The sequence below is a fragment of the Onychostoma macrolepis genome, chromosome 22 (assembly GCF_012432095.1).
Source record: "Onychostoma macrolepis isolate SWU-2019 chromosome 22, ASM1243209v1, whole genome shotgun sequence".
Lineage (NCBI taxonomy): Eukaryota > Metazoa > Chordata > Actinopteri > Cypriniformes > Cyprinidae > Onychostoma > Onychostoma macrolepis.
In genome coordinates, this window is record NC_081176.1 from 35,153,510 (window position 1) to 35,167,164 (window position 13,655).

The 13,655-nt window shown below is 36.7% G+C and overlaps 1 protein-coding gene across 1 annotated transcript; it reads left to right on the forward strand.

Moving 5' to 3' along the window:
* The first annotated feature begins 8,603 nt into the window (after nt 1-8,603).
* On the forward strand, nt 8,604-11,747 carry LOC131531070 (GTPase IMAP family member 4-like). Its single transcript, XM_058761621.1, has 3 exons — nt 8,604-8,747; nt 9,880-10,488; nt 10,603-11,747. Exons 2-3 carry the CDS (start codon nt 9,900-9,902, stop codon nt 11,616-11,618), a joined length of 1,605 nt encoding a protein of 534 aa, XP_058617604.1. The 5' UTR covers nt 8,604-8,747; nt 9,880-9,899; the 3' UTR covers nt 11,619-11,747.
* Nucleotides 11,748-13,655: the final 1,908 nt, after the last annotated feature.

Sequence of the window (13,655 nt, forward strand, 5' to 3'; positions counted from 1 at the left end):
ATTTAATAATTAGTTTAATAACCTTTAATTTAATTAAATAATTTCTCATTAATTCTCAGGACACTGCTCCACTGATCATGTGCTGGTTACCCCACTGCACACCTCAGATCACTTCCTGCTCACTCTTAACCTCAACATGGTTCCTGACACAACACATACCCCTCCACATGTCATCTTTCGACGTAAACTGGGCTCACATTCACCCTCCAGGCTCTCTGTTTTACTTTCATCTTCGCTTCCTCACTCTAAACAGTTAGCATCTCTTACTCTAACACACTCTATTCCAAATCTGTCTATCTATCTATTTATATATATATATATATATATATATATACTGTATGTATATAAAAACACACACCTTGTTACGTGTATTAATTTACAGCGATTATCGTCCATTTGATTGCATAGACACTATTTAAACTAAACTGAGCTAGACAATGACATCTCTGAATTCAGTAATGAAATGCCTTTAACTGAAAATTGAGTATTTAATCTTATCATTATACATTACTGACACTCTGTCCTCCAATTTGATACTGTTAAGTGCTTTGACACAATCTGTATTGTAAAAGTGCTATATAAATAAAGGTAACTTGACGTGTACTGCATCAGGCTAACCACGACTTGTCATAGCACTTGCATTTTATTGCTCTTTTGTTGATTTTGATCGCTTCTATTGTCCTCACTTATAAGTTGTTTCGGATAAAAGTGTCTGTTAAATTATTAAATACAGACATAAACATTGTATTCACGCTGATCTTTTGTTTTTAGTGTTAATTATCAACAGCATATACTAACGTGATAAACAAAAAGGCTCTCACTATACATTTACACTTTAATAGTCAAACAAAATGGGTTAAATATAACCTTAAAGTTTTTCTGTCCATCCTGAACCTAACCACAGGCTCTACTCTTCACGACAACGGTAACACTACAAAATCAACATAACAGAAACTTCTGTAAATCCTGAAACTGGGAAGTGGATTTCTAGTTCCCAGCATGCTTTGCATAGGGCTAGATCAGGAGTGTAAATCTGTAAATTAAGTGCTGCTTAATGTGTTTTTTAGTAAAGGGAAAGACTTTTTAAAGTTTGTTGTTCAGCTATTTTTGACATTTAAAAGAGTTCTTGTTTATGCCGATTTTTGAGGCTACCATTATTATGAAGTGTAGGCCTTGTGGTTAGGCTATGGCTACATGAGCTAGCAATATCTTTTTTGTTTGTTTGTTTGTTTTAGCTCATTTGCAAGCTGCAAAATTTTAATGTGAGAACAAGTGTTATGTTGGCTGTTTTTGTCTTATGAGTATAATTAAACAAATCAATTTAAAGCCAATCACATGATTTATATGGTCAGCATTTCTTCTCTTCACAATTATATAATATTTATGTGCTTGTCATAGCTACTGACAGTCTAAGTACAAACTCCACTCTTCACCACAATGGTAATATATATATATATATATATATATATTGTATACATTTTTTTTAATTGTTCAAAATAAGTAAACATTAAACTCTAACAGATCTCTCCATTTTCATAAAAATGCAGAAAACTCATAACTCTGCAAGGGCACCAGTCTGAACATCAACAGCAACAGTGGATCTATGTGAGTGAATTGTGTTGAGAACATTCACAGAATATGTGAAATGAATCTGATGTGATCTCATTAAATTAGCATGATTTTTACTCATCAGTACAATTAACTAAATTTAAGTTCAAATAAATCAGTTAAACTGTATGGAAATAAGTGTCATAATTTCATTAATGCTTCAGCTGTTCTGGTATTTCTGACACAACTCCTCCCGTGGCATCAAGATAGAAAGACACAGGAGACCTACTTTGCAAATGATGCATACGACATACTCTGTGTACAAATGATCAATGAACAGATTCATACTGAAAAGTTGTATGTATCCTGGTATTTTGAAGTATTTTGTGGCACATTCTTTGATTATTGTCTGCATTAACTATATTTATATCATGATGTCAGAGTGAATGGATTCCCTTTTCCTCATTTCCGAGCCTATTACTTTCAACTCTTTTTTTATTGAGACATTGTGTCATTTTCCCAGCCAAGAGTTGCTCGTTTGGTGTTGAGTGTGCTGTAAAAATGTTGACTGGGTTCATGCGTTAGGGTTTTTCCTATTTTTCCTCTGGTTGCTGGCCTAGCCTTTTTCTCTGAAAGTTTGTGTTGTATATCTCCATTTTGTTGGACTAACATGTTTACATCTTGGCCCAGTGCAGCAGGATTATTTTGGATTGTGAAACAGGGTCATTATGTGTCAACTCAACCAGAGGTCCCCAGCTCAAATTTTTGATTTTGCTAATATTTTTTTCTGAAGAAAGTCAGACATGTATAGTGATGAAAGCCAAAATATTAAAGATGTATTATTTGGGCATCATAACAAATTGCGGGGGAACTAAAACATATATTTTTATAGTTTAACAAAATTATTCAAAATGATTAACTGGTGTTTATCAATCACTAAAAATACACAATTTACAACACATAATAGCCTTTATTTAATAACAATCTCCATTTATAACATTTGTCATACAGACTAAACATACAGTCTTAAAGAAAAAAAGTCACTTACATCTCGGATGGCCTAAGGGTCAGTAAATTAACAGCAAATTTTCATTTTTGGGTGAACTATCCCTTTAAAGCTCCAGCTGACAAACATTACATCTGTAATATAACTGCAAAATTCAGTTTAAACTTTAATGAACTAAGAAAAACCTAAACAAGCTAAACAAAGTGTTAGCAAACAAAAATGTACAAATATTACTACTGTTCACAATTACATCTTTAAAATGAGGCTGAAGTCAAAAAAAAAAAAAAAAAAAAAAATGAACCAGGAGTTACAGTATATAAAATCAAGTCAAGTCACCTTTATTTATAATGCACTTTATACAATACTGATCGTGTCAAAGCAGCTTTACAGTCAAACAGGAAAATAGTTTGTTAATAATGCAAGAGGACATTAACAAGTCATTTTTCCAGTTAAAGTCAGTTCATTGGTGATTCAATGAAATCATCATTCAGTTCAGCTCTCTTCCAATAGTGTCTATGCAATCAGCCAAGCGTCCCCAAATAAGCAAGCCAAAGGCGACAGCGGCAAGGACTCAAAACTCCATCGGTGACAGAAACTGAGTAGAAAACCTTAGGAGAAACCAGGCTCAGTCGAGGGGCAGTTCTCCTCTGGCCAGACGTAACCAGCATGGCACGGTTTAATTCCTGCACAGGTCAGATTGAGCAGAGGACGTGTCTGGTTCTCGTGGTCTTGTCCCGATGGCCAACGAGGTCTTCACTGGGGATCTGTCTCTGGAGCTCATCTAGCTGACATGGTCTCCGCTGACATTCAGGGCTGTAGAGGTCGTCTCTAGGTGCTGATCCACCATCTGATCTGGATACGGACTGGATCTGGGTGGCTATTGTGACCTCGGAATAAGAATGAAACAGACTAATATTAGCGTAGATGCCACTGAGAACAATAAAGCACATTTTAATTGTAGTAAACACTCTAAACATTTACACACATTACCTGGAATGAAAACAATAAACTCCTAGTCTTGAAGGTACACACAGTACGTAGTTGCAGTGAAGCGGTCTGGTGTTTGGTGCCTTGGAAGAACTGACTGGGTTGCATCTGAAATCTTGCAGTGATGACAAAGCACCAATGAAACCTTTGGCCACACCCTGATGGAGAAAGAAAAGTACATTTTAAGTTAAAAAAATTAAATGATGCCTTTCAAATCACTTACAATGTATCAATATCAGTTAATTAAGTCAATTTGTGATGAAACAGAAGTTGAAACCTACTCTGAAACCTTAAATCAATGACTACTCAAAAAAGTGGATATGTTGCATGATTTTCTCATTAAATTTAGTCTAAAAAATAACATTAATTTAGTGCAACTCACTTGACTCGTGAACTTGACAAGATGGCGGCGCTGTTTCTCCCGCGAAGTCATTCAGGCTCGTGCACGTGTGGAATGATCGCAGTTTTGGCTGGATTTGTTTTTATTAGTTTAGTCAACATTTAGCATTCTGAATGTTGACTGGATTTGAAAATAACCATTCATTTAATATTTTTTAAATATATTTGTGCAGACTTAATGTCTTTGTCACAAATCTGGTCTGCACTTCCATTCACCCTCCACCAGAGGTCACTCGCTCACCACATGGACTTCACACCACACATCTCAATGGACTCCAATTCCCATCATCCAACACTGATCACAGCTGTCACCAATCACTCATCGCACTAATCACACGCACACCTGATCACACAGTATTGTATGCATCATCGCTGCCCTACAGAGCCCAGTTAGTTTTCCTTGCCTTGCCTTGCCTTGCCTTGCCTTTGTTGAATTGTGTTTTCCCCTGCCTGGATTATCGCTGATGTTTTGGACTACCTCTCCTGTCTCGCCCCTTTGGATACTGTTCGCCGATCATCGACCCATGCTTGTCTTAGTTTACTCTTTGTCTCGCCCATGTTATACCTGTTTGCCACTGTTTGACCCTGCCTGTTATGACCACGTCTCTTGCCAATAAAAGTCTGCAAATGGATCCGCACGCCTCTCGTCTCGTCAGCCCCGTAACAGTCTTCTCAACTAAGCACAAGCAATAAAAAGAGTTCTACTTAAATATTTGGAAACACTTTATTTTGATAGTCCACTTCAGACATTCTACTAACAGTAAGAAACTTTGAAACTACACGTCAACTAGCAGTCATTAGAGTATTAGTAGACTCTCTGCTTAATAACTTCTAACACTTTATTTTGATGGGTCCACAACATACAACATACTGAGTATGAGAAACTTTTAACTTTAAGTATATGTCAACTTATTCTACTAACCCTAAACCTACCCTACTGAGAGTTAGTAGACATGTAGTTGCAAATTAATAAGAATTAGTTGACACGTAGTTACAAAGTTACTTATAGTTAGTAGAATTTGAAAGTGGACTATCAAAATAAAGTGTAACCAAATATTTTTGCCCTTTCAACATTTTGTTAATTGGATTTTTTACAGTGTACATATGCCACAGTATTATTGAAGTGGGAGGAACATCATAACTAATTTACACAACTGTTAAAAAGTCTGGGGTCAGTAGGATTTTTACATCTTTGCAAGAAGTCTCTTATACTCACAACTCAAAAACCAGTTAAAACAATAACATTGTGAAATGATATTACAATTCAAGAGAACTGTTTTTTTTTGTGTGTGTGTGTGTGTTTGTTTTGTTTGTTAATATGTTAAAATTGTAATGTATTGCTGTGATCAAAGCTGAATTTAACATCATTACTCCAGTCTTCAGTGTCACATGATCCTTCAAAAATAAATCTGATTTGCTGCTCAAGAAACATTTCTGATTATTAACAATATTAAAAAAAAGATGTGCTGATAAACATTTTAGTGTAAACTTTTTTTTTCATTGTTTCATTGTTAAATAGACTCCAGACCTTTTAAATGGTATTGTACAATACTTTTCTAAAGTTTACAGTCAGTGAGGTTTTTTTTTAATAAATTCATTTTTATTCAGCAAGGATGCATTAAATTGATGAGAAGTGAGAGTAAATTTATTTTGTTTCAAATAAACACTGTTCATTTTAAACTTTGTTCATTAAGGAATCCTGAATAATACACACAAAACACAAAACAAAATACGAATCAGGAATATTTCCTGAGCAGCAAATCAGCATATTAGAATGATTTCTGAATAATCATCATGTAAAACTGAAGAGTAATGATGCTGAAAATTCATCTTTGATCACAGAAATAACATACATTTTAACATCACTCACTCATGTTTGAATGTCAAAACCTTCTTAAAATAACTTTAATGAAGAACTGTAAACGATGCATGGTGATATGCATTTTTTCACTACATATTTGCATATATGAAGTGATTTAATGAGCTTTCTCATGCAGCTTACCTATGTCTCCCACATCTCTGTCAGCAGCTTCCTTCAGAAATTTAGATATCTTGGAGCTTCTCTTCTGTTGTAGAAGTGTTACTCCTGAAACCACAGAACAATTTTTATCAATAATTGTTTGCCATTAAATATCAAATCACGTTTTAACTAGATTCAGTTAATACATGCTCCTTTAAGTGACGTCACCGATTAACAGTAAAGTTACAGAACATATTTTAGGCTAAATAAATTTGTCTAATTCCAATAACCCATTGACAAAACCTTTACAAAGCCATTAAAATCTCCCAACTACACATAAATGTGTGATGAAAAGTCAAAACTTTGATCAATCAGAGCTCAATATACAGAGTTAGCATACATCGTCTGAAAACAGTTGAGATGCTAACGGACTTTTTCGAAGACACTAAACCATCTTTATGAAGTAAATATTCAACAGAAGCGTATCAATTACAAGAAAGAAAAGTGTCAGGAACAGTTGTATGTAATATTTGTGTGATTTTAGGGACTAAACTCACCTGAAAACGGTGAAAACAGCAGCGAGAGAAGCAGGGTTGCAGCTGTCAGTTGGAGAGTTGCTGCCTCGTTTCCATGGTAACTCCCTCTCTGCAGTGTTTGAAAGAGACTCAGAGCATGCGTCCATCAAAACACGTACGTCACAGTCACGCACCATTTAAATAAACATAATAGGCGCGTTCGACTGCGCAGAATGGTCCGTGTATGACATCAAAGTACCGCCAGAGCCATTTGAAAGCATAGGGATCCATCTGCTCTCTTATCGGTCTCGCGGTACTTTGATGTCATACACAGACCATTCTGCACAGCGCCGCTTCCAGTCGAACACACCTAAAATAGGGGATGGGGGCGTGACGTCACTGCTCTAGCGCCGCGGTGGCTGATGGGAAAAATCGCCACTTGTTGCGACGCACCGAGGAAGTTGTAATATGAACGTGTTTTAAATAGGATACAGAAATGGAATAAACTGTAAATCAACATATTAAAGTTATTCAACTAAACATTATTTAGTCAAGAGCAGTGAGGGATTTCCTCTGTCTTTTGCTGTTTGATTAACATTAATAACAGACGGCACAGCTTTATTAGGCTGCTGTCACAAGACCTGTTTCACGGATCCAATACTTATACATATGCGTTCGCAACTTAAGACAAAACCGACAATGCTTATGAGGATACTCGCCAGGACGACCATTTTGATGTTATTTTGTGTGTATTTGTCCACTTAAGCGCAACAAGCTTTTTTGTTTGTTCGCAGCGCGCGCTTTGGATGTGACTCCAGCGCACAGAAAAGCGCCTCTGGAGCGCACTAGTACCGAAAGACTTAAAAAGACGTGCAAATAATACATTTCTGTGACGATGCAACAATGTTCGATTAGGCAATTGACAATTCTGTCAACTGTACAGAAACGCGAGCTAAAGTCTTTTATCGCAGCATTAACGTTAGATGCGCCGATGTGAAGAGAACGTCGAAGAGAGAACACGCGGTACAGCTGAATCACTCGCGCTGTTTTCAAATGACTAGTTGTGTGAATTTATTTACTCATATAACCTACACACTATATTGAATAAATGTTTTGCAGGAATTTCCCTCATTTTAAAGTCGAAAGCTGCGGGAATATATGCGCAATCCCACAACAAAATTCAGGGCCTGATTAAGCATAATTCTACTGTACATAGAATTGTGAAACATGACTTTTCCAAAACTTTATTTTTCCAAAACTTTACAGGCCTGGAAATTGCTGTTTTAAAATTCCATGACTTTTCCAGGTTTTTCATGACCGTATATGAACTCTGAATGTGACGATCGGGTGCGGTTATCTAAATAAGACAAAAATATAGGTGTGGGTGGTTGGCCATTTTTTCCAGGTACCGTTTTCTTGCATCTGGTAGAAATTTGTCTCTGTATAGTACATTTCGATCTTTTAATCGACTTTTCAACATTGTTTTTCGTGTGGTTGTTTTAAGTCTTGCCCGATGTGGCCTCACAATATGGTGGCGCCCTCTTATTTACGTCCCAGAATGAACTGCGCAGTGACGTCGGTTGCCAAGCTCTATAGAACATAAACAACAACAGAAATGTTTATTTAATTTTGAATTTTAATCGTTTTGTAGTTATATGACTCATTCATACATAGGTATAAACTGCAACCCGCACGTGATAGTGGGATAAAGCACTTTTATTTTTAAGTTTTATAGATTTTTTTTTGTTACCTTTTTATTAGATTTTGTATTGTTGTTTTCACTATCATTCAAACTATTGTTTTCATTTAAAAATGTGCTTGCAGTTTTTATACTATGCTTTTGTTAATTATAACTCTCACTATTTTTATTCAGTGCTTCATATTCCCTTTAACTGTAAAAATGTAATGTAATACATAAATGTAATATATAACAAAGATGTCATGTAAGAGCTCAGTAGAAACACACCCAAAAAACGCCGGCTGACCGACTGGTTTTAGATTGGTCTGCTCGCCGATGGTGTGCCGACGGTGGTCCGACCGTATTAAGCCGCTGAATTTGTGCCGCCCAAAAACCGCTGGTGGACCGCCAGGTCATTGTTTGCTGGGGTATGCATTACACGCCATTTGAAAGTGTAAACTCGTGTTATTTATACGCAGATTGATGTCTTTTGATGTCTCCATTTTGAATCTGCAGCGCTCCGCCTTTCTCCAGCGACTGAAAATGAAAGTATTTTTGTATCTTTCAGAAGAAGGCAGACAGACGACTCGAAGCGCGAGCTCACAATCAAACATTCATTTACCGACATTATTTCCGAGGTCATTTTTCTGTAAGGTAAGTCTGAAGAGATCTGAATCTATTTTTACCTTAACTCTAATGATTTTATGCTGTGAAAATGACTGTAAAATATGATTGATCTAAACTGCATCTAAATTGATCTAAAATTGTACAATGCTCTTCATCAGAAGCCCGTTATATAAAACGATTAATGTGACTTGATGTATCTAGACAGTGATATTCGGTGTAAACCTTATTAATAATGTTTCATACAGGCAAGCAGAAGAGCATTATATGAACACAACGCACCAAATTGCACGTTAAGCATTTTTTCCCATTTCTTTTTTAAAATAAATAAAATAGAATACAAATAATTTCTATGGGAGAAAAAACCTAGAGTACATATTAAATCTTAATATAATATATAATCTAAATGTCTTTTTCCAAAAAAAACAAAAACTTTTATTTAATTGATTGTCTTGAATTTCTGTTTAAAATCCACTTTGCTGTACATATACACAATTTTACAGAGCCTGTAGGGTAAGCTTTACTGAGATATGAAAATCTGTGCGCACAGTTTTATGAACTGCATTCTCAGGTTATAAACTGAAATCTCCAGTCATACATTAATAACACTAGATCCCATCAAATTAAAAGCACTGCTCGGCAAGGATCGCAAAATTGATCTTCATTATTATAGTAATATATAGATCTTAAACCTTTTGTGATCCAAGGAAAGTTGTAAAGAATACATAATAATGAATACCCCCTAATGGTCATTATGTCTGTGGAAAGTGATTTCTAAATAGACTGAACAGTCTACAAATATCAGAGTGCAAACAGCAAAACTGAAATTATTAACAGTATTATTATTATTACTATTATAAACATTATTATTATACTTTTTTTTAATTTTTTTTTTTTACAATTAATACAGCTTCACAAATGCCAGAACACTCACATTTTGCCACAATATTTAACAATACTCAGTAACTGGAAGGAGATTATGTGAAAATCTAAATTTTCCAGAAATCTATTGGATTTTCCTGAAGCTCTGGTGTGCAGTAGGCCTGTCTGTTAATCTGATCCTGTTTACATGAGATGATGTGTGTCTTTACATGTTAAACATCTAATCATGAATGTAAATAAATGTACTTGAATCTGTCTCACACCACATCGTGTTGTTTAGTTTTAGGCTACACACTGAAGATGGGAGACGTAAATAAGTCAAATACACGTTTGAATGTGGTCCTTCTGGGAAAAACCAGGGCTGGGATAAGTGCATCAGGAAACACAATCCTGGGACGACAAGCTTTTACATCAAAGAAAAGCTCCAGCTCAGTCACTCGAGATGTAGCTGTTCAGTCTGGATCAGTTGGTGACATTGAAGTCACTGTTTATGACACACCAGGATTATTTAACACAGATATGAGTGAAGATGAGATTCAGAAGAAATATAAAGAGGTTCTTCAGAGATGTGAATCTGATCCCTGTGTGTTTCTGCTGGTGATCAAAGCTGACAGATTCACTGGGAAAGAGAGGAAAACTGTGGAGAAGATTGAGCAGCTGCTGGGAGAAGAGCGCCTGAAGAAAACCTGGATTCTCTTCACCAGAGGAGATGAACTGGAGGAAGAAAACACGACTATAAAAGAATTCCTTAATGACACTGAACCACTGAAAAACCTCATTCAGAAATATGATCAGAGATGCCATGTGTTCAACAACAAGAAGAGAGGACATACAGAACAAGTTCAAATGCTGTTTATAAAAATACTTATGCCATACTTTGATTTACAGGGTGAGTCTTTTAAAGGAGTATTAAATATTCTGGACACTTTCTAATACAAATTCTTTGCAGTGAGTGTGTTAAAAATGACATTATTTCATTATTTGTTGTTTCTTTGTTATGTAGAAAGAGAAGTCCTAGAGATACTGAAGCCGAATCAAGTGGTGAGAAAAATACCAAAAGACATTGAACCAGACGCTCCTGCTGACAGTCTCTCATCCAGACGGCTTGTTCTTCTGGGTAAAAGTGGAGTTGGGAAGAGTGCAGCTGGAAACACAATCCTGGGACAGAAAGAGTTAATATCTGTACAGAGAATGATTTCTGTAACCCGTGAATGTTCAGAAGCTCACACCACTATTTCAGGCAGATCTGTGACTGCAGTTGATACTCCTGGATTCTTTGACACACAGATGAAATCTGAAGAGTTAGCTGAGGAGATAGCCAGAAGTGTGTATATATCCAGTCCTGGACCTCACGCTTTCCTCATTGTGTTGAGAGTAACAGACAGATTCACTGAACACGAGCAGCAGATTCCTCAGATGATTGAGATGATGTTTGGTGAGGGAGTGTTAAAATACTCCTTCATTCTCTTCACTCATGGAGATCTGCTGGAAGAAGAGTCAGTAGAGAAACTTATTAAGCAGAACTGCAGATTAAGAGATCTAGTTCAGAAGTGTGGAGACAGATATCACGTCTTCAACAATAAAGATTTGAATAACAGAGAGCAGGTGAATGATCTCCTGCAGAAGATTGACTCAATGATAGAGCAGAATGGAGGAGGACACTACAGTAACCAGATGTTTGAAGATGCTCAGAGATTCAGACGAGAGGAAGAAGAGCAGAGACAGAGAGAGGAAGAGCAGAGAAAACAACAAGAGGAGAAACAAAGACAAGAGGAGATTGAGAGAGTGAAGAAAGAGACAGAGAAGGGAGTCAGAGCAAAGTGTGAAGCTGAAAGATCTGAACGAGAAAGACTCAAAGCAGAGAAGCAGAGAGAGGAAGAGCAGAGAAAACAACAAGAGGAGAAACAAAGACAAGAGGAGATTGAGAGAGTGAAGAAAGAGACAGAGAAGGGAGTCAGAGCAAAGTGTGAAGCTGAAAGATCTGAACGAGAAAGACTCAAAGCAGAGAGAGGAAGATAAAGGAAAAAAAGAGAGCAGATTTATGCAGTTTTTTTATAAGCATCAGCGCTATTTTTATGTTGCAGCTGTTGTAGCTGGTATTGCTGTTGGTGGAGTTGCTGGTGGAGTTCTTGCTAAAGCTGTTTTGGGGGGAGCCGTTCTTAAAATGGCTGCTGTTGGAGCTGTTGTAGGTGGAGCTGTTGGTGGTGGAGCTGCAAGTGGAACAGTTGCTGGAACTGTTGGTGGCGCTGTTGCTGGAGCTGCTGTTGTTGGAGCTGTTGCTGGAGCTGCTTTTGGTGGAGCTGCTGCTACTGTTGGTGGTGCTGTTGCTGAAGTTGCTGGTGCAGCTCTTGGTGGATTTGCCGGTGGCACTGCTGTTGGAGCGGCTGCTGGATCTGTAGGTGGAGCTGTTGTTAGTGGAGTTACTAGTAAAACTCTTGCTGGAGTTTGTGATGGAGCTGTTAGTGGAGCTCTTGATGGAGCTGCTGTTGTTGGAGCTGTTGCTGTTGGTGGACCTGCTGGTGCAGCTCTTTTTTTTTAAACGGCCCGGCAAAGGATGAACGACCTGTGTCAAACAGTGACATGAAAAACTAGTCTTGCATATTTAGTTCACTATTGTAATATTTTCACACTGTCACTTAACTTCTGCTGCTTGAGTAAGGATCATTATGAAAATAATATTATCCACAGAAGAGGTGCAGATTTTGTAATAAATAAATAAATATAAATAGATTGCAGCAACTGACATTTTGTCAGAACTGTTATTTCTATTTGAAACAAACAAAAAATCCTGATTCTCAATCAATTCAGAAGTGAGGGGGACAAACATGTCAAATATAATAACGTTTTTGTCTAATTGACAGGTTTTATTATGATTATTATTTATGAATTATTACCTCTTGCTTTTAATTGGCTGAGAAATCCAATAGACTATGACAATAACCAATATATTTTTAATATTTTTCCTGTATTTTCCTAATGACAATTTTATGATTAGTTTAGCCTATATGTAGCGGATTTCACCCAGCACCACAAATAGACCACCGACACCAGAATTGGGTAAAGTTGGTTTTATATTCACACATTCACACATTTCTGCCTTCAATAACTTTCTAATTATATGTGCAATAAAGTTATTTTTCAGCAAATTCTAATCAGCAACATCGTCAACTTACTAATTTTTTTTCACAGTTGATTAAAATGGGCCAGTATTGTTTTAATGTCATATTTACTTGTGAATGTCCTCTGAATGTCCAATGTAGTGTGATTAACAAAGTAATTGAATGCTATAGTCTGCATGTGCCAATATAAAACCAACTTTACCCAAGTCGACACCAGGCTCTTTGGGGAAATGAGTCTGCAGTTTATTGAAAGAGGACAGACAATTAACACACACCACTTCAGGCTCGCTGTCTCAGCTGACTCTCTCCAGTCACAGGCTGTTCTGATGTTCTACACATTAAAGTTCTGTATCACAATGAACGTCGTCGTTCTGTGTCTTACTTATGGGAATTGACATTTACACAAAACAAATTAAACGATAAAATAAACTTAATCAACAGTATATTCGTTTACTTCGACATCATGGCTAATATATCTCAATTTGTTAGATCGTATAGTGGTTTATTTTCTTATTTTGTTATACATACCTGCAGTTTATTGAAAAAGGACAGACAATTAAAACACACCACTTCAGACTCGCTGTTTCAGCTGAAGGATGCAAAAAACACACATTAGTACCGTCCTCCTTAACAGCAACTGCAATTCGTGTACACAGATTTCTCTATAAACATACATTATGACATTAAAAGAAGTTTCCCACATTTACTGCACTCAATGACATTCCCGCAGACTCAATCCGCCAATAATTATATGATAGAACACTTATTAACATGGAAAACCCACGCTCAATTTTGGCACCGCGGTCAAGTGAGCCGCCACCTGGATTCTGCTGCACGTCTATGTGTGGTATTACGGTATGGAGACAAGGAGCGGCCAAAAAGCTGACGAAGACCTATATTTCAGCGGTTATGAATTAAATGTGCCCCAAAACACACA